The sequence below is a fragment of the Pristiophorus japonicus genome, chromosome 5 (genome assembly GCF_044704955.1).
Source record: "Pristiophorus japonicus isolate sPriJap1 chromosome 5, sPriJap1.hap1, whole genome shotgun sequence".
In the NCBI taxonomy this organism is placed as follows: Eukaryota; Metazoa; Chordata; class Chondrichthyes; family Pristiophoridae; genus Pristiophorus; species Pristiophorus japonicus.
Genome location: NC_091981.1, coordinates 114,151,258 through 114,173,211, shown reverse-complemented (window position 1 = coordinate 114,173,211; position 21,954 = coordinate 114,151,258). Strand labels below are relative to the sequence as shown.

General features: G+C 43.0%; 1 protein-coding gene across 8 annotated transcripts in view; it reads right to left on the bottom strand.

Moving 5' to 3' along the window:
• The window catches only part of LOC139264424 (sodium bicarbonate cotransporter 3-like), a 250,666-nt gene extending 229,942 nt beyond the window's left edge, over positions 1-20,724 (bottom strand). For 3 of the 8 annotated variants that reach the window (XM_070880862.1, XM_070880871.1, XM_070880864.1), the window contains exon 1: positions 20,494-20,723. In XM_070880862.1, coding sequence (XP_070736963.1) covers positions 20,494-20,538 — 45 coding nt within the window. In that variant the 5' untranslated portion in view covers positions 20,539-20,723. Of the gene's footprint in view, positions 1-20,493 lie in introns of all 8 variants that reach the window. The other 5 variants (XM_070880865.1, XM_070880869.1, XM_070880868.1 and 2 more) reach the window with 4 other exon arrangements.
• Between the last annotated feature and the right edge of the window lie 1,230 nt (positions 20,725-21,954).

The window sequence follows — 21,954 nt, the reverse complement described above, 5'->3', positions numbered from 1 at the left end:
GCGACGTCCCTTCGACCAGGGATAGGGTCGCCCAGAGACAGGACGCGCAGGGAGGGCCAGGAGCTACTGCGCACATGCGCAGATTTCACTGCGCATGTACGCAGCTGCCGGCACTCTTTTCGGCGCAGGGCTGTAGCTCCGCCTGCAGCTTCTTGTGCTGTGCCGCGCCGACTGCGAAACAGGCTTGCTCAACACGGAGAATTGAGAGGCAAGTTTTATGCGCGCTTTTAATTCTACAAAATAGGCAAGCCTCTCGGAGGTGCGCCGTTCTGCGGCTCAGCCGAAACTTGGGGCCCGTAGCTAGTTGTCCTGAATATAGCATGTCATATTAAATCTGAAATGTAGCACATTAATCTGCAACAGTAAAAAAAAAAGTCATTATTCTTATTGGTTGAAATAAGCAACAGAGCCATATCTATTCACTGAGAGATAGATCAACAATCCCACAGAAAAGCAATGCTTGAAAAGTTGCAATTTCAACCAACAAATTGTGTCGCTAACTACCCCCCTCCAGCAATTCCAGACATCAATTTTATTTCTGACCCCATTAAATATATAGCAATATAAATAACAAACAGATTTAGGCAGAGAGTTCCAGAGCTTGGGACCTAGGCAACAGAAGGCACGGCCACCAATGGTTGTGCGATTATAATCAGGGATGCTCTGGAGGGCAGAATTAGAGGAGCGCAGATACCTCGGGGGGGGTTATGAGGCTGGAGGAGATTACAAGAGATAGGGAGGGGCGAGACCATAGGGATTTGAAAATAAGGATGAGAATTTTAAAAAGTGAGGCGTGCTTAACCGGTCGCCAATGTAGGTCAGCGAGCACAGGGATGATGGGTGAGCGGGGCTTGGTGCGAGTTAGGACATGGGCAGCCAAATTTTGGATCACCTCTAGTTTACGCAAGGTAGAATGTGGGAGACCAGCCAGGAGTGCATTGGAATAGTCAAGTCTAGAGATAACAAAGATGTGGATGAGGGTTTCAGCAGCAGATGAGCTGAGGCAAGGGCGGAGACGGGCGATGTTACGGAGGTGGAAATAGGCAGTCTTCGTTATGCTGCGGATATGTAGCCGAAAGCTCATATCAGGGTCAAATATAACACCAAGGTTGAGAACAATCTAGTTCAGCCTCAGACGGGAGCTGGGGAGAGGGATGGAGTCAGTGGCTAGGGAACAGAGTTTGTGGTAGGGACTGAAAACATTTGCTTTGGTCTTCCCAATATTAAACAGGAGAAAATTTCTGCTCATCCAGAACTGGATGTCGAACAAGCAGTCTGACAATTTAGAGACCGTGCAGGGGTCAAGAGAAGTAGTAATGAGGTGGAGCTGGGTGTCATCAACGTACATGTGGAAACTGACGCTGTTTTTCTGGATGATGTCGCCAAATGGCAAAATGTAAATGAGAAGGATAGATCCTTGAGGGACACCAGAGGTAATGATGCGGGGGGTGGGAAGAGAAGCCGTTGCATGTGATTTCCCTTTCATAAAACCATGCTGACTCTACTTGATTTGGAATAGCATAATTCAATGTCCTGCTACTGCTTCCTTAATAATGGACTCCAACATGTTCCCAACGACAGATTTTAGGCAAACGGGTCTATAGTTCCCTGCTTTTTGTCTGCCTCCTTTTTTAAATAGGGGCATTACATTTGAGGTTTTCCAATCCGCTGGGACCGCCCCAGAATCCAGGGAATTTTGGTAGATTACAACCAATGCATCCACTATCTCCGTAGCCACTTCTTTTAAGACCCGAGGATGTAAGCCATCAGGTCCAGGGAACTTATTTTACTGATTACTACTTCATTAGTGATAGTGATTGTATTAAGTTCCTCCCTCCATAAAGCCCCTTGATTATCCACTATTGGGATGTTTTTAGTGTCTTCTACTGTGAAGACCGATACAAAATATTTGTTCCACGTCTCTGCCATTTCCCTGTTCTCCATTATTAATTCCCCAATCTCATCTTCTAGAGGGCCAACATTTACTTTAGCCACTCTTTTCCTTTTTATGTACCTGTAGAGACTCTTATCAGTTTTTATATTTCGAGCTAGTTTACTTTCATAATCTATCTTCCCCCTCTATCATTTTTTAAGTCGTTCTTTGCTGGCTTTTAAAAGTTTCCCAATCCTCTGGCCTCCCACAAGTCTTGGCCACATTGTATGCCCTGGTTTTCAATTTGATACCATCCCTTATTTCCTTAGTTAGCCACAGATGATTATCCCTTCTCTTAGTCTTTCCTTCTCATTGAGATATATTTTTGTTGCGAGTTATGAAATATCTCCCTAAATGTCTGCCACTGCTCATCAACCCTCCCATACTTTAATCTATTTTCCCAGTCCACTTTAGCCAACTATGCCCTCATACCTCTGAAGTCTCCTTTATTTAAGCTTAGGACCCTGGTTTGAGAACCGAACTTTCTCACCCTCCAATTGAATTTGAAATTCAACCATGTTATGGTCACTCATTCCTAGAGGATCCTTTACTACGAGATCATTTATTAATCCTGTCTCATTACACAGTACCAGATCCAAGATAGCCTGCTCCCTGGTTGGTTCCGCAACGTACTGTTCAAGGAAACTATCCTGGATACATTATGAACTCTTCCTCAAGGCTACCCTGGCCAATTTGCTTTGTCCAATCAATGTGAAGGTTAAAATCACCCATGATTATTGCCGTTCCTTTATCACAAGCCTCCATTATTTCTTGACTTTACTTGATAGACTACATCCACCAGCAACATTTTCCCCTTTTTATTCCTCATCTCCACCTAATCTGATTCAATATCTTGATCCTCTATCCCTAACACACTGATCTCATCCTTTATTAACAGTACTACCCTACCTCCTTTTGCTTTCTATCTGTCCTTCCGAATTGTCAAATACCCCTGAATATTTAGTTCCCAGTCCTGGTCACCTTGCAACCACGTCTCTAATGGCTTTCCGATCATACCCTGGATATGTGCCGTCAACTCATCTATTTTGTTACGAATGCTACGTGCATTCAGATAAAGAGCTTTTAATTTTTTTTTTTTTAAAACCATTTTTTCCAGCTTTGACCCCACTTTCTGATTCACCTTTATGTTTATACATTATGTCCCTTCCTGGCATGCTCTGGTTTTCATTTCCCCCCAGTGCTACCTTGCTCTATTGCCTTCTTTTTCTTTGACTTTTTAAATTTTTGCACACCTGAACCCTCCCCCCACTAATTAATTTAAAGCCCTCTCTACAGCCCTAGTTATTTGATTCACCAGGACCCAAACGGAACAGCTCCCTCTTACCCCAGTACTGGTGCCAGTGTCCCATGAACCAAAACCCATTTTTCCCACACCAGTCTTTGAGCCACATGTTTAACTCTCTGATCTTATTTACCCTATGCAAATTTGCTCGTGGCTTGGGCAGTAATCCAGAGATTATTACCTTTGTGGTTCTGCTTTTTAATTTGACTCCTAGCTGCTCATACTCTCAGCAGAACCTCTTTCTTTGACCTGTCATTGATACCCTCGTGGACCACGACAATTGGATCTGTCCCCTCCCACTTCAAGTTCTTCTCCAGCCCGGAGATGTTCTCAACCCTGGTACCGGGCAGATAACACAGCCTTCGGGACTTAGGCTCTTGGCTGCAGAGAACCTTATCTATCCTCCTAATAATACTGTCCCCTACCACTACAATGTTTTTTTCTTTACTCCCCCCACACCCTGGTGCTGTGGTCAGTTCGCTCATCCTCCCTGCAGTCCCTGCTCTTGTCTACACAGGGAGCAAGAGCCTTCAACCTGTTGGACAAGAGCAAGGGTCGAGGCTCCTCCATCACTCCATCCTGAGTCCCCACCTTCCTTACTCGTAGTCACACCCTCCTGTCCCTGACCACGGATCGAATTTGAATTAATTACTCTAACTGGTGTGACTAGCTCCTGGATCGCGGCATTCAGGTAACTCTCCCCCTCCCTGATGTGTCAAAGTGTCTGCAGCTCGGATTCCAGCTCATCAACACGGAGCCGAAATTCCTCAATCTGCAGACCTCAATGGGGTCAACCAGCTCCCACATGCAACAGCAGAAACACATGGTCTGTCTTGCCATCTCTAATTAATTACGATTTAGTTTTTAAGTTATTAATTCCGGCCCCTAAACGAAGGCCCTTAATTTAAAGCAAGGAGAGGGAGGAAAAACTCACCAACCAATCAATTCTCTGCCTTCCTGTGACGTCGAATGTTTCTTCTAGACAACAGGGATGGTGATCAAGTGAGACCACCTAAACCGAATTCGTACTGCATGACAAACTTTTTTTGTGGAAAACAGTTATCAGAATTTATTGGTGTACATTTCTTTTCAGCCTTCGGAAACTGGACTTCTGACGTAGTTCAGCCCAGAATTTGCCCTTGTGTTTCTGCTTTCTGGAATTTTTTTTTAATGAAAATGATGCACTTTTTAGACTGTAGTTTACATTTTCAAGAATCTAGTCCTTGACTGTGGTTGTGTGTTGTAGATTCTGGACAAGCACTTTCAATCATATTACCCTTGAATTGTTACAGTATAGGCCGGTGTACAGTTAAAGGACATAACGAAGTCATAGCACTAAACAAAGATAACTCAGCAGGCAGCTACTCCAACATTATCAGCTTTGAAACAAATTATATAAATTGGAAAGAGTTAAATATAAAGAATGATAGAAGTTTCCACAGATTCAGTTTGATTTCAGGTCTTGTTGCAATAGATAGCATAATGGAGAAATGGGCGGCCTATAAAAGGAAATGGTTTGGATACACTAAGTACATTCTCAAGGGGGAAAGGTTGGGCAATCAAAGCCAGATCTCCTTGAATGACAAAGGGAGTTAGAGAGTAGGATGAAGCAGAAAAAGGAGGCATATGACAGATGTCAGCTTGATAACAAGGAAGAATCAGGCTGAATATATAAAGAGAAGTGAAAAAGGAAATAAGAGGTGCAAAGATACAGTAAAAGAATAGATTGTTGGCTAACATAAAAGGGAATCCTTTTTTAAAATTTCTTCAGGCATATTAACAGTAAAAGGGTTATTCAGAGTGATGGGACTGATTCGGGACCAAAATGAAGATCTATTGGTGGAGGCAGAAGGCATGACTGAGGTACGAAGAGGACTTCGCCAAAGTTATGGTAAACCAGGCTGTTTCTGGGGTACTGGACGAGATAAAAATAGATAAAGAGGAGGTACTAGAAAACCTGGTGGTACTTTACGTGGATAAGTCACCTGGTTCGGATTGGATGTATCCTAGGTTGCTGAGGGAAGGGTAGAAATTTCAGATGCTGGCCACAATCTTCCATCCTCCTTAGATACAGGGGTGGTGCCAGAGAACTGGAGGATTGCAAATGTTATCCCCATTTTTTGAACAAGGGTGTAAGGATAAACCTGGCAATTACAGGTAGTCAGTTTAGTGTCGGTGGTGGGGAAGCTTTTAGAAATAACCAGGGAGAAAATTAACAGCCACTTGGACAAGTATGGATTAATAAAGGAGAGCCAGCAAAGTTTTGTTCTGGGCAAATTGTGTTTGTCTGACTTGATTGAGTTCTTTGATGAGGTAAGAGAGAGTGGATAAGGGCAGTGCAGTTGGTATATATGAATTTTCAAAAGTAGCTTGATAAAGTACATGATAGACTTGTTAGCAAAAGTGAAGCCCATGGGATAAAGGAGCAGTTGCAGCATGGGTAAAAAAATTGGCTAAGAGATAGAAAGCAGAGTTGTGATGAATGGCTGTTTTATGTACTGGAGGGAGTTATACAAGTGGTGTTCCACTGGGTTCAGTACTAGGATCGCTGGTTTTTGATATACATTGATGACTTAGGGGTACAAGGCACAATTTTGAAATTTGAAGATGACATGAAACTTGGAAGTGTAGCAAACAGTGAGGCAGATAGTAATGGACTTCAAGAGGACACCGACAGGATGGTGGAATGGGCAGGCATGTGTTAGATGAAGCTCAATACAGAAAAGTATGAGGTGATACATTTGGTAGGAAGATTGAGAAAAGACAAGTGGTACAGTTTTAAATGGGGTGCAAGAACAGAGAGACATTGGTGTGTTTGTGCACAAGGTAGCAGGACAGGTTAACAAAGCAGTTAATAAAGCATATGGACCTGGGCATATATAAAAGTGGCATAGAGCACAAAAGTCAGGAAGTTATACTAACCCTATATAAAACTAGTTCAGCCCCAGCTGGAATATTGTATCCAATTCTGGGCAGCACACCTTAGGAAGGAAGGCATTGGAGAGGGTACAGGAGAGACCTGAATGGTTCTAGAGATGAGGGATTACAGTTCCGAGGATAGACTAGAGAAGCTGGGGCGGTTGTTCGTAGAGCAGAGAAGGCTAAAAGGAGATTTGATGGAGGTGTTTAAAATCATCAACGGTGTAGCTGGAGTAAATAAAGAGAAAGATCTGAAGGGTCAGTAACCAGAGGGCACATATTTAAAGTAATCAGCAATTAGCAGAGGTGACATGAGGAAAATCTTTTTTTTTTAAACAAAAAGAGTGGTTAGGATTTGGAATGCACTGCCTGAAAGGGTGGTGGAAACAGATTCAATATTTGTCAATGTCAGCTGTGACTCAGTAGGTAGCGCTCTCACCTCGGAGTCAGAAGATTGTAGGTTCAAGTCCCATTGCAGGGACGAGAGCACAAAAATTCTAGGCTGACACTCCAGTGCAGTGCTCATGGAATGCCATTCTGTCAGAGGTGCCATCTTTCAGATGAGACATTAAACTAAGGCCCCGTCTACTCTCTCAAGTGGATGTAAAAGATCCCATGGCATTATTTCAAAGAGCAGAGTTATCCCTGATGTCCTGGCCAATATTTATCCCTCAATCAACATAACAAAAAAACAGATTATCTGGCCATTATCATATTGCTGTTTGTGAGAGCTTGCTGGTGTGGAAATTTCCCACATTAGAACAGTGACTACACTCCATAAAGTACTGGATTGGCTGTAAAGCGCTTCGAGACGTCTGGTGGTCGTGAAAGGCACTATATAAATCCAAGTCTTTATTTATTTCTTTCTTTTCAAAAGGAAATTAGATAAATACTTGAAGGAGAATTTTTTTTTTTTTTAAGGAATGCGGGGAACAAGCCGGGGAGTGGAACTAACTGGATTGCTCTTTGAAAGAGCCGCGCAGACTCGATGGGCCGAAAGGCCTCTTATGCTGTACTATAGGAGAACACTAGCTGCAGGTCGGAGCCATAAAAGGTGTGGCAGCCCGGGAGCAGCGTGGAGGCCCCTGGAGCAGCGAGGAGGCACTGCAAGGTACAGCGCGAGCTGGTGCAGGAGGGCAACGGCAGCGAAGAGTGACGTCATCAAGGTCCAGGTCGGTGATTGGGGCGTGGGCAGATACAGCAGGAGAGGCAAGAGACTGTGGAGGGATGTGATGGGGCCCAGAAGAGGAGAGAGTTCGGGGCCAGGGGCCGCACAGGCCAGCCCACACTGCGATATGTGTGCGCACTAGGTCCATGCAGCAGCGCAGGTCTCCAGTTGGATAACCCTTGCCACTGGACCAACACCTGGCTCTGTCAAGCCCGTGTGGTGGCTGGTGTGCAATGGCCACCACACGTTAAAAAAATCCACGCACAGGCATCTTCAGGATGTAGTTCAGGACCTGGAATATTAGGTCCTTCATTGAAACACCTGTGAACTCATCCTTTTTTGGCATGGAAGCAAGTCATCCTCGTTTCGAGGGACTGTCTATGATTATTCTATGATTAAAATTAACAATTTGAAAATAGTTCAGTAGTTGATCTGAAGCTGTTGGCTACAGTGAGGGCTTCCAGCTTCAGTTCTATATTCAAATATGTGAAGCAAAACTATTAGGTATTAATTAGTCTGATCAGCTTTACTGGCAAGTCTATAAACTGTTAGCAGTTTGATTTTTTTCTCTTCTAAACAGCTAGCGGTTACTGATCTGTGTTCGATTTGGCTTGCATCAGTTAGTTTTTAAATTTCTGTTTTTCACCTAACTAATAAAATGGTGTCTTTTTCCCCCTCCGAAAGTTGTTTCTACCTTCAGATGGATGGTGAGAGCAGAAACTGACCAAAAGTGGGCAGAAGATTGGAAACGGGAACAGATTTTGACGACAAAAAGTAATTTTATAGCTTATATAAAGTAGAAAGCAAATATATTTTTCCAAATAATTGGGACATGCACGAGGAATGTTATCAAAGTCTATTGATCCAATATTAGAGCATGGCAAATTAAAGAAGATTGCATGTGACAAGTTAACAACAACTAGGATAGGTGGCTGATGCAGTTCGATACAAAGAAATGCAAAGTGGTAATTTTTTGGGAAAAGAATTGTGAAATTTTTTTTTTTTTAAAAAGAGTGTAGAAACAGAGAAAATAGGATTGCTGATTGATTGAAAAGACTATAAGGACAATTGGGATTTTCTTAAGATGCATTGAATATTAAAACAAGATCATGTTGAATTAGGCCACTGAAGTACTGTATACAGTTCAGAGTACAGTGTAGATTTTAGCGTAATATCAGAAATGAGTGGTGATAGTTATGAGGAAAGGCTTTGAACTTTTTTCACATGGAGAAGGTTAAGAGTGAATCTTGTAGGTTTTGAGAGGGTGAATAATGAAAGATTGTTTTCATTAATTATCAAAATGGTAATGAGGCATAGATTCCAAATGATCACGAGAAGAATGAAGGGGAAGTGAAATTTTGCACTGTGTTATTCACATATAAGAACTTAAGAAATAAGAGCAGGAGTAGGCCATACAGCCCCCCCAAGCCTGCTCCGCCACGTAATACGATCTTGGCTGATCCGATCATGGACTCAGGTCCACTTCCCTGCCCGCACCCCATAACCCCTTATTGGTTAAGAAGCTGTCTATCTCTATCTTAAATTTATTCAATGTCCCAGCTTCCACAGCTCTCAGACAGCTAATTCCACAGATTTACAACCCCCAGAGAAGAAATGTCTCCTCATCTCAGTTTTAAATGGGTGGCCCCTTATTCTAAGATTATGCCCCCTAGTTCTAGTCTCCCTCCATCAGTGGAAACATTCTCTCTGCATCCACCTTGTCAAGCCCCTTCATAATCTTATACGTTTCAATAAGATCACCTCTCAATCTTTTAAATTCCAATGAGTAGAGGCCCAACCTACTCAACCTTTCCTCATAAGTCAACCCCCTCATCTCCAGAATATGGCATGCTTTACAGGAGGGACTACAACAACTTATAAATGGGAATAGGGGTAAATATTTGAAAAGGAAGAATATAAAAATATGCAGAAATGGGATTGGGTAGATAATTCCAGTTAAGAAGCTACTACTAACAGATTTGATGGGCCCAATGACCTCTTTTAAGGTTGTATTTTCCATTACTAGGAGAAAACAAAAGGATGATCAGGCAAGCACAGCAAAGCTCTTCAAATTTAGTTTGCATTTAGTATTAACCTGAATGGTTGGAAGTTAATATAATCCTGTTGTGTAAATTTATTAATGTAAAGTTTTTTTCCTATTCTACTAAGCATTACTGAATGTGAGCTGAAAGTTTACTACTGGTGTTGGTCTAGGACATGAATTTCCCTCGACCTGCCAGCAGTCTAAAGGTTAAAAATTTATGACCTCCCCAAATATTTTATGAAACTATTACGAGAGTGTATGCAATAATCTCATGGCCAGCAAGCAAACATGATAAACGTGTAGTCCGCTTCAGTTGTGACAATATTTTGTTGCTGACCTTGAACAATTAATGAATGAGAGCAATGCACTCTAGAGACTCTGTTGGGGACATGGAAACTCAGTTTGAGGGGTGGGAGCTGCATGGATTGTGAAATTGGGCTTACAGGCTCATGCACCAAATGCATTTTGTGACGAAGAAAAATGCCTACTCTTTGAAGACTGCCATGGTTACCAGCGCAAGATCACTATACCTTGAAGTTCTATTTGAACTGGTTCAATGCTAGATTTTCCAACTTACTCATGGCAGCCTCTGCTAATAGCACTGCTTGCCAATATGAACATGGCACAGCAATGTATGGATTGCATGGCCCATTGGAGTTGGCTTTAATTGCTAGTTAGAAAGTTAAAATTTGTTTTACTTTTTTTATATCTGCACTTCCATTGATCCATTTGGTAATGCTTAAGCGTTTGCATTTCACTACTTTTATTTCTAACAACAGCCTTGATTCTTTGAATCCAACAACAAAAGTGGGCTGGATGACAATTCATTGGAGCTCCAATGGCACTGCACTCTTACATATAGAGGAAGGCAACAGCGTTTGAGGGGACAAGAAAAGTAGGTGTGACAATAACTTATATGTTTAAGAATTCACCTGTTTTTGCCTCCATTGTCTGTATCAGAACCCGTTTTGAGGACCTCGGTATCACAAAAGACGTTATTGCATAGCTATACCAAAAATTTCTGGAGCTGACTTGCTGTCATATTCTACTATGTGCCTCTTTCCAAGGGCGTGAAGGTCAATACTGTATTAAATTTCTACTCCACTGAATCCTTCCAAGCTAGTCGGGTGACATGCCAAATCAGTGTCTGCAACTGTGTATTTTGCAATAGGTACATAATTTTTCCCTGTGGAAAAGAGGCATCAGCTTGCCCGGACATGGACCTTCTGCCAGGTGACAAGGTTTCCAAAAGTGCAGAATATTGTAGCTGGGACCCTATAGACTGAGTCTGACCTCCCGATAGGCATGGTTCATTGCTGTTTTCTGAGGAGGGTGCCCTGGAGTGCCAAACTAAGCAACATCCTTTAGCTAACCTTGTGCAGCATTGTGCCTACTTTGCCAGCCATCGAACACGAGTTTGGGTGCTGTGCTGCTCCATCATGCACCCACAGATTCTGTTTATATTTCCACATGGAATTTCCTTTCATTCATGTTTTTGCCTGACACTGCTCTTCTCGATGCAGTACCATACCATGACAATAGCTGACAAATATGCAAAATCCATTTAGAACATTTATAAAAGCTGAAGCAATAATTGCACCCTATTCATCCCCTTACTTTTAAGTCGGTACCTAACTTTACATTTTATCTGCTCGTTAAGTTCGGCATGAGGCCAAAGGTATGCTGGGAGGTTATGCTAATTATTTAAATGTCCTGACCCCATTGAATTGCACAGTCAGCTCACTGCATTTAAACCAGAGAAAGCAAAGGGTTTTTGTGAATGGAGCTGTGATATGGCAAGGGTTCACCAGGAGGGTGCTACAATATTAGTGATAGTACCATTACTGTTGACATTAAATATTTTGAAGTTGGGAACAAAAACTGAGCTAAGTTTTCAAATTACAGCACATTGGAGGTGGTGCAGAAAAGGGCAACCAAACTGATGCTTAATTAGAGGTATCAGAGCTACGAGAGCTCAAAGAACCTGAGATTGCTTACTAGAAGGCTTGCAAGCTATTAATGATTCTTAAGGGAATAGATAAATGTAACCCATATGTATTAAAGATAGTCAAACTCTAGAACGAGCTCAAGGGAAAACCCATGGATGGTTAAGATTTAACTACATTATAAAGATGGCGGTGAATGCGTGCAACAAATTGCTCGGGGAGCAGTCAAAGCCGATGGCATGGGAAAAAAAAATAAGGGCTAATTGGATAGATATTTAAGTGGTGGGTTTGGGGAAGTGTGTGTGTTTGTGGGACTAGCTGGTGGTATTTTCCTTTGTCTCTTTCTGTGCCACAGTAAATTATTATATAATGCTTCTAGAATATCAGAATTTATAAAAGCACCATTTTCAGTCAGCTGTTTACCATGAAATAAGAACTTTAAAAATGTCAACAAAAGCCATCTGTTGTTAAATGTAAAAAGGATGACAAGTTTGTATATGTGTAGGTGCGCTATTTAAAATGTGACTTTTGCAATAGTTTTTCAAAATTATTATTTTTCTACTTTTCAAAATGTGAAGGTATAGAACGTGGTAAGCAGAAAAGGGAAATGTGGGGAGCTGAAACATTAAACTGAAAAGAAAGGAGAATGAGATCCTTGCAGCATTGCTTGCTTTATTTTTTTTGTTTCTGGCTTAGTTACCATTGAATGTGGTTTGTGGTTTCTGAAAATTGTTTAATCATGTGAACAGCAATTGCTGGTTATCCAGGCTTCTCTTGACAAACATCTATAAATTATTCAGGTTTGCTTCCTATTAGTGAAATACATTCTGCAGACAGTTTGGTATGCTTGTGTGCATGTATATGAAAGTTCTTTTCAAACGTATTCCCAACAACCAGGGAGCCAGAAATTTAATGAAGCTGTGACACAAATCAAATGCACAATTTGATCATTTGTGGCATTGCTCCTGAAGGAAAAACAAAAAGTGGCCCTTTTCTTCTCGTAATGGTCTCTAGTTGTCTATCCTTCTCGAATTCTTTATATTTGCATCTTGGCCACTGTTTGTCTTCAACTTTTTATACCCCCCTCTTTCTCTTTCTATTACTTTGACACTTGCCGATCTGCATATTTCTTTCTGAATATGTAGCTACAGTAGTCTCGGTTTCAGCTCCGTTCAAAGGAACAGTTGTAGAAAAAAAGAACTTGGATTTATATAGAGCCTTTCATGGCCTCAGGACAACCCTTAGCACTTAAGTAAAAAAAAAAAACTTTTGATGTATAGTTTAGAGAAGCAGATTCGTGTTTGGCACGGTCCTACGAACATGGGTAGACTGTTGTAGTGGGTTATAGATATTGGCCGGGACGAGAGCAAGGAGTCCTCGTCCTCGTCCTCGTCCTCGTCCTCGTCGTCCTGAAATAGTCTCAGCCAGACATGGGAGGGGTGGCAGGTTCCTTTCCTTCGTGAATCAAGTGTGTTTTTACGACAGCTATTTTCCCATGACTAGCCCAGAAATTACTGGATCTGTTGAATTAAATGTTAAATATATGTGACGACCTCTGGATTGCTAGTCCAGCACCATGATCACTAGGCTATCATGCCCACGTTACTTAGACCTCACTCCTATTCTACTGTTACCTGACCATTTTCCATATCCTCCTGTAGTACAACTATGATCTCCACCATCATTTGTAAAAACCAGTGCTAGGTATTTATTTAATCTCCCACCCATACCTTTATCTTCTACAATTAGAGGCCCAGGGGCAGCACGGGTCAGCCCACACTGCGATATGTGCGCACACTAGGTCCGTGCAGCAGAGCTGGTCTCCAGTCGTCTTGGTTAATCCTTTCCACTGGACCAAGACCTAACTCTGTCAAGCCCGTGTGGTGGCTGGTGTGCAACGGTCACCACACGTTAAAAACATTCATGCACAGGCATCTTCCACCTGTCAAAATTTAGTTCAGGACCTGGAATATTAGGTCCTTCATTAAAACACCTGTGAACTTTTTCTCGATTCGAGGGACTGCCTATGATGATGACAATTAGACTCCATCCTTCACTATTCTTTTAAGTTTGATACAATTATAAAAACCCTTACTATTTTCTTTAGTATTGGTGAATTCTTTTTAAAATATTGGCCTGGAAATCCCGCCTCCGTACGCAGTGTGTACGGACCCGGGAAGGCATCACGCAAGCCGGAGCTTGACAGATCTTCCGTATCGCGGGAGCAAGGACACTTGCAAGGGCTAGATTGTGGGATTTATCCATATTTTGCCCAGTAAATGTTCTCAAAACTCTCGCACCTGATGAAAGCAAGCACATAGCCTGCTTTTACAGGTCTAAGTTTTAAAACATACATAAACATTAAATTAAATTTTTAAAAACACATTTTATTGTTAAAAACCCTGTCCACTATGGTAAGTTTATTTTAAACCAATTAAAAAAAATTTTTAAAAATCGGAATTTTTTTTCAATTAATTTTAATTATGTGAGGTGTGTTTATTATGGTGTTTAGTGTGCGTTTTTTCTCAATGAGTACTCATTGCTATTAATGAGAAAGCTGTGGAATACTGTAGCTGATTGGTTGTGCTGTCATGTGACTGCACCTTCTGCGTGGGAACCTGGAGGACGGGAGCGCGCTTCGCAGCGTGGGAAGGAGGACGACTCCCCAACGGAAACCCACGCTGGACCACCAGGTAAATTCGTAAAAATTCATCGGTCTGAGGCGTTCGTCTGAAAGAAGCCTCCGACTGGAATTTCAGGGCCATTTCTTTTTAGTCCTAGTTTCCAATTTCACCTCCCCACTGCACTATATTCCTCACTAGTTCAGTTATCCCTAACTTTATCATATGCCTCTTTAAATTTGTTTAGTTTTAATTTCTATTTATCCATAGAACACTATACTTTGATGCACACTCTTCTACTTTATTAGGAGTAAATTTATTTTGTACTCTGCAACTCACATTTGAAGATTTTCCACTGCTGATCTATCAGTTTACTAAGTTTTCCATCTTTGTTTTAAATTGTGCCAGGTCCTCTCAAGTCATTGAACTTTGGCTTTTTCCAGTTCAGCACACTTACCTTGACTCTTCATTAACCTTTTAATTTTAACATTGAACCTAACTATGTCGGTCATATCTATTTGCAACACCAGATTTCTGATTGGTCCCCTTGAAGGACAAGGCACACCCGATTTCTGATTGGTCCCCTTGAAGGACAAGGCACACCCAACAGTTTGTCTGGAATGTGTAATTTGATCCTGCCTTCTGGAGAGTAATCAAGATCTCTGCAATGCTTAATTTGATCCAGTCATTGTCAGGCAGCACCGAGTTCACAGTGCTAACACCACTGCTTTCAAATAGACAGGGCTCACCCTGAATTAGGAGCACTAACACTGTCGAGTTCAGATCGGAAGAGGTGAGGTCATGAAGGGATTTTAACAGGAGGAGGAGAATTTTAAAATCAAGGTGCTCGTGGACAATGTTCCCCCAATTTTTTTTTGGTTGTGCGGTCCATTCAAAATTTCACACACGCGAAATCTCCCATTCAAAAGCCGGTAAGCAGCCTGTGTGGGATCTCCAGATAGCTGTGCAGCTGAACGGGAATGTTGTTGATGGACCATGAACCAACGTTGGTCAACGAGCACAGGGGTAATGGGTGAATGGGACTTGCTGCGTATAAGGAAACATGAAGCAGAGTTTTGGATGAACTCACGTTCATTAACGGTGGAAGATGGGAGGCTGGCCAGGAGAACATTGGAATAGTCAGGTCTGGCAAATACCACAAAAATGTACTGATATGCATGTTGGTACACTTTTTTAAAAATTCATTTTATTACTCATCTCTAGTTGCCTTTGAAAAGGGTGGTCGTGAGTTGCCTTCTTGATCCGCTGTGGGGGGGGAACATGGTGCAGGGAGTGGTTGGAGGAGGGTGATCCAGGCCCAGAAGACAGGAGAGCGTGATCCATCTTCCCATTCTTGCTCTCATCTCAGCAGCCCCGCTTTAGACCTGGAGTTCCTGACCTTCTCTCCCCAAGATGCCCTTCCCCCACCCCCCAGGTCCTCCCCGATCCCCTATCGCCAGCGATGCCCTATCCTCTCCACCTCCAGATACCCTCAACCCAGCCCCCAGATCCCATCAACCCTGCCCCCAGATCCTCCTCAACCCAAGTTACAAAGTTAAAATGTGCTTTTTTTTCTTGGCTTACACATACCTTGCCCATCCAATTGAGAAGGTTTGACAGCTAAAAGCAAACAAATCATCCCTTCCAAACTATGCATATTCCAGTGCTGAAGAATTCACCTTGCAACGTAAAAGGAGCTTTTCCAGAGCACCAGGCCCTCAGGAAATATTATATAAATGCTTCAAAGTCCTATTAGCAAGCATTTTCTTGTTCCCTAATATTTCATTATCCAAAAATGTAACTTACACTGGTAAATTATAAAAGCCCCTTGTAACTTGTAAAACATTTATGTCTCCAATGAATCACAACAGATACACATTTATTGCCCTTTTACACACCATATATCAAAACTGTAGAGATAAAAGTGCTTAAAAAGGTATGAATTGGTTAAAAAAAAAATCACAGAAATTGATGTAACTTGTCGTCATTATATTGTTGGATCTAATCCCACTCAATTATTTGTGCTCTACCAAAAATTGCCAGATAATTATTATGTAAGTTACTATCTCACCACTGCCCAGTCATTGCTGGTCTAATATCCATGTCTCAAATTTTTGCAATTTGCACCCAAAGCAAAGATCAAAGAACAGTCAACTTCGAGGTCATTGACTCAGTGCAGTCCACAGATATCGCCACAGCACATGCAGGTTCAATTTGTTTTCAAAGACTGGAGCTGATAGTGACAAGCAAACGTTTGATAAAATGCTGGGTTGGGAAGGATCATACAATAAAAAAGCAAAGCCAATTAAAATGGACCATTCTCTTCGGTTTGAGAACATAGGTTCTCAATTCCTTCAGCATTACAGTATACAAGTAGTATCAAGACTACACTTCAAACAGCAAATAACTTTAAAAAAAAGATAAATTATACAGATCAGGTGTGCCTTCCAATAGAACTTGTAGGGATGAGTAGCAGAACCAATTAAATGATTTAAAATATTTTTTGACAAATCCGCATCTTGTTTTGTTAGTAACTTGAGGACGCAGTATGAGTGGTAAGGTTTCTAACATAATAAGCATTAATCCACAACAATGGTCATTTAATTTATTACAGTTGTGTTTGAAATCCTTCCAGCAAAAATACACGCTCTGGAGGCCCTGTCCCCTTTCAAGCACATAGAAACATAGAAAATTGGTGCAGGAGTAGGCCATTCGGCCCTTCGAGCCTGCACCGCTATTCAATAAGACCATGGCTGATCATTCCTTCAGTACCCCTTTCCTGCTTTCTCTCCATACCCCTTGATCCCCTTAGCCGTAAGGGCCATATCTAACACCCTCTTGAATATATCCAATGAACTGGCATCAACAACTCTCTGTGGTAGAGAATTCCACAGGTTCACAATTCTGAGCGAAGAAGTTTCTCCTCATCTCGGTCCTAAGGGAATTAAGGGTTACGGGGAGAGGGCGGGTAAGTGGAGCTGAGTCCACGACCAGATCAGCCATGATCTTATTGAATGGCGGGGCAGGCTCGAGGGGCTAGATGGCCTACTCCTGTTCCTAATTCTTATGTTCTTATGTTCTTATGTTCTTAAATGGCTTATCCCTTATCCTTAGACTGTGACCCCTGGTTCTGGACTTCCCCAACATCGGGAACATTCTTCCTGCATCTAACCTGTCCAATCCCATCAGAATTTCATAAGTTTCTATGAGATCTCCTCTCATTCTTCTAAATTCCAGTGAATATAAGCCTAGTCGATCCAGTCTTTCTTCATATGTCAGTCCTGCCATCCCAGGAATCAGTCTTATGAACCTTCACTGCACTCTCTCAATAACAAGAATGTCCTTCCTCAGATTAAGAGACCAAAACTGTACACAATATTCAAGGTGTGGCCTCACCAAGGCCCTGTACAACTGCAATTAAGTCCTCCCTGCTCCTATACTCAAATCCTCTCGCTATGAAGGCCAACATGGCATTTACCTTCTTCACCGCCTGCTGTACCTGCATGCCAACTTTCAATGACTGATGTACCATGATACCCAGGTCTCATTGCACCTCCCCTTTTCCTAATCGGTCACCAGATAATATTCTGCCTTTCTGTTTTTGCCACCAAAGTGGATAACCTCACATTTATCTGCATTATACTGCATCTGCCATGCATTTGCCCACTCACCTAACCTATCAAAGTCACCCTGCAGCCTCTTAGCATCCTCCTCACAGCTCTCACTGCCATCCAGCTTAGTGTCATCTGCAAACTTGGAGATATTACATTCAATTCCTTCATCTAAATCATGAATGTATATTGTAAATTGCTGGGGTCCCAGCACAGAACCTTGCGGTACCCTGCCAGGCACTGCCTGCCATTCTGAAAAGGACCCGTTTATTTCTCTTTGCTTCCTGTTGGCCAACCAATTCTCTAGGCACATCAATACATTACCCCCAATACCATGTGCCTTAATTTTGCAAACCAATCTGGTGTGGGACCTTGTCAAAAGCCTTTTGAAAGTCCAAATACACCACATCCACTGGTTCTCCCTTGTCCACTCTACCAGTTACATCCTCAAAAAATTCTAGAAGATTTGTCAAGCATGATTTCCCTTTCATAAATCCATGCTGACTTGGACCGATCCTGTCACTGCTTTCCAAATGTGCTGCTATTACATCTTTAATAAATTGATTCCAACATTTTCCACACTACAGATGTCAGGCTAACCGGTCTATAATTCCCTGTTTTCTCTCTCCCTCCTTTTTTTAAAAAAGTGGGGTTACATTAGCTACCCTCCAATCCATAGGAACTGATCCAGAGTCTATAGAACGTGAGAAAATGGCCACCAATGCATCCACTATTTCTAGGGCCACTTCCTTAAGTACTCTGGGATGCAGACCATCAGGCCCTGGGGATTTATCAGCCTTCAATCCCATCAATTTCCCCAACACAATTTCCTGACTAATAAGGATTTCCTTCAGTTACTCCTTCTCGCTAGATCCTCTGTCCCCTAGTATTTCCGGAAAGGTGGAAACAGGTGCACAGAAACAGGCAGAGAGTTCAACAAACTTTTTCTATGTAGGAGTACAAAACAGGCAGTAGAACTCCCCAGATGTGGATGTTGCATCTAGAACTTGCAGTAACGTACTTCAAAAAGAGTGATTTAAAAGTTGTCATGGGGAAAAGTAGGAGACATCAAAAAGGTGAACCAGAGTTTCTTGCAGGCATCTTCAGAAATGAAGATGTGGGACTTCCACTTGCTGTTGGGAGAGAGGCGCCAAGATCTTGATTTAGAACTAAGAGCAAGGTAAGAAAGTGGTGGTTGCTGCTGGCTGCTGCGGTCACAAACAAAAAAAACTGTCTTTGAAAGAGAAAAGCCCTTGATGGAGGGTATCAATTTTTAATGTTTCAGCCAATCCACTAAAACTTCAGTTGTGACTACTTAAGGAAGAATTGGATTTATATAGCGCCTTTCACAACCACCAGCTGTCTCAAAGCGCTTTGCAGCCAAATGAAGTACTTTTGGAGTGTAGTCACTATTGTAATGTAGGAAACACAACAGCCAATTTCCCACAAGCAAGCTCCCACAAACAGCAATGTGATAATGACCAGATAATCTGGAGTTTTTTGGGAATATTGATTGAGAGACAAATATTGGTCAGGACACACAAGATATCTCCCCTGCTTTTCTTCAAAATAGTGCCATAGGATCTTTTATGTCCACTTGAGAGCAAATGGGGCCTCAGTTTAATGTCTCATCTGAAAGAGTGAATGGCTTTTGTGAAATTGTCAGCAAGAGTTAATAGGCTGCAAGATTCGTAGAGCTAGAGGTAGTCACATAAGATGGAGCAGAACACGAGAAGACAGAACCATGGGTAACCTGTGTAAATTTAAAAAGTCTGAATACAAGAAATCAACTATACCACAGATTTAGCATTTTTAGTTTGGTAACATACAGATTATCAGAAAGGTACTGGAGATCTCCAAAGTTTATAAGTTCATACAATCAGATTTTGATAGAAATTCTTGGGTTTAGCTGGTTTGAGAAATATATAGTTTATAAAATCTCAGGAGACAAACTAGATGTGATAGGCACACATTGTGCACATTCAGCAGCCCTCCTGTGCATCGCCAGCTCACAGCCCAGCAGCATAAACCAAGACCAACTCAGCATCATCCCCAACAGCAACTGAACCTGGCCTGGCACTGACAACCAGTCAAATCCGAGACGGGCACTGACCCCTACCACAGACAGACCCCAGACATGCACCGACCCTGGACAGACACCAACACTAGCCAGACACTGACCCTGACCGCAGACTAACCCCAGATAGGCACTGACCCTGGAGTAGCCCTGACTGCAGACTAACCCCAGAGGAGCATTGACTGCAGACAGATCCCAGTCGGGCACTGACTGTAAATATACCATCTGTCCTACACATTAGAACTGCAGAGGAACAGCACAATATACTCATGTCGAACCGTGACAAAACTAATGGATTAGAACCGACTTAAAAAAAAATTAATTCAACAGAACAAACTTGGGAGTAAATGCCCGGGAGGAGGTTGTCGGGCTCCCCATCACTCTCGAGCATGGCGGCTGGGGCCACGGAACACAGGAGCGACATCAGAGTGGGTAGGGTACCCGTAGACGGGGGCTATGGGCCTGCCATTCTACCAGAGAAGCCGGGCTCATCGGACCGCATGCTGCCAGTCCCGAGCCTGCACTAGAGAGGAGGGGAGGGGGCCGCATGAGTGGGGAACACGCCGTGTTTACGTTCAAAAAGCCCGCCAGCTCCTCGGAAACCAGGCGCCGCCGACTCAATTCGAGACTGAAAACGGAACTGAGAGAGGGGCTGTTGGGGCGCTGGGCCCGCGGAAGCTGCCACCGTGTAACAGACAAAGGAGCGCGGAGCCTCGGCCGCCCGCTTCACAACCGCCGCTCCCGAGCAGGCACCGCTCACACCACGGGGATGGAGATGTGTCGATAAATCCCCTCAAAACCGGCATCCCCATCCCCGCTGTGCCGCTGCCTCCCCGCCCCTAACCCAAGCTCCAAGCCCAAGTGCTTTTACCATGGTGAGTAGAGGTCTCATCTGCTCTCCTCGATCCTCCTCCATGACCCACTCGCACTCGGTCGGTCGGTTGGACACCGCCGCTGATGTCACTCCACTCCGCTCCACCGGCCCCTTGCATTACCCTGACTGACAGCGCGACTCTCCAATCAGCAGCCGGCTCCTCCAGCTGTAATTAGCCAATCACTGATTCGCAGTGGAATGTTTCACTGCCCACGATCTATTTATGATTGACAGTGCGATTCACCAATCACAAACTAGTATCTTGATAGACGTACTATATGACCAATAACATACCGATTCCTCTGATTGGTTTGTTCTGTAGTCAATCATCTTTTGGATCTTGGGGATGACGTTGCCAGACTTGGTGATGTCACGCAGCCAAAGGGCGGGGCGAGGCGAAGCTGGTGTCTGGCTAGTGTTGGGTCTGTGCCTGGTTGGGGTCAGTGCCCATTTAGGATCTGACTGGTTGTCAGTGCCAGGCCAGGCCAGGTTCAGTTGCTGTTGGTGATTTGGGAGCGAGAGGTTGCTACTGTTTGCGCAGCACCACGTGTGCACTGTCGCGCTTGGTCACTTGCAGAGTTTCAGTCAATATTCATAGCAAAAGTGCTTGAAATGCGTCATATTTTTGTATAATCTCCTGAAATCAGCACTTTATTCCATGGATTCTGACCAAAGAACTGCACCGTTAACTCATCCTTTCCACAGATACTGCATGAACATGTGAGGGGCCTGCCGGGAGCCTGGCCACCGCAGAAAATCGATTATCTAATTTACATAGATAATCTGATTTAGCATTATAAGTTTATTTTAGTTTAATTAGACCTTATGGTTAAATTATATTACAATCACTTGTATTTATATAGCGCTTTTAACAAACCGTCCCAAGCCACTTCACAGGAGTGTTATAAGACAAAAATGTTGACACCGAGCCTTTCATAGAATCATAGAAGCTTACCGCACGGAAGGAGACCATTTCGGCCCATTGTGTCTGTGCGGCCAACAAGAGAACAAGAGGCTATCCAGCCTAATCCCACCTTCCAGCTCCAGGTCCGTAACCCTGCAGGTTACGGCACTTCAAGTGCACTCCCAAGTACTTTTTAAATATGCTGGTGTCTGCCTCTTCCACCCTTTCAGGCAGTGAGTTCCAGACTTCCACAACCCTCTGCGTGAAGACATTTCCCCTCAAATCCCCTCTAAACCTTCTACCAATTACGTTAAATTTATGCCCGTTGATTGTTGACCCCTCTGCTAAGGGACTTAGGCCTTTCTAGCCACTATATTGTTATGTATGTAATATCTCGATAGACTGAATACTGCCATATGCAGCTTTGCCAAACAACGATACAGGTTGTAGTTTACCCGACTCATTAGCTTGTTGGAGCATGCAACCAACTCCATATGACGAAGCATCACAGGCCAATACTAGACGATTGCACGGATCATAATGTACCAGCAGCT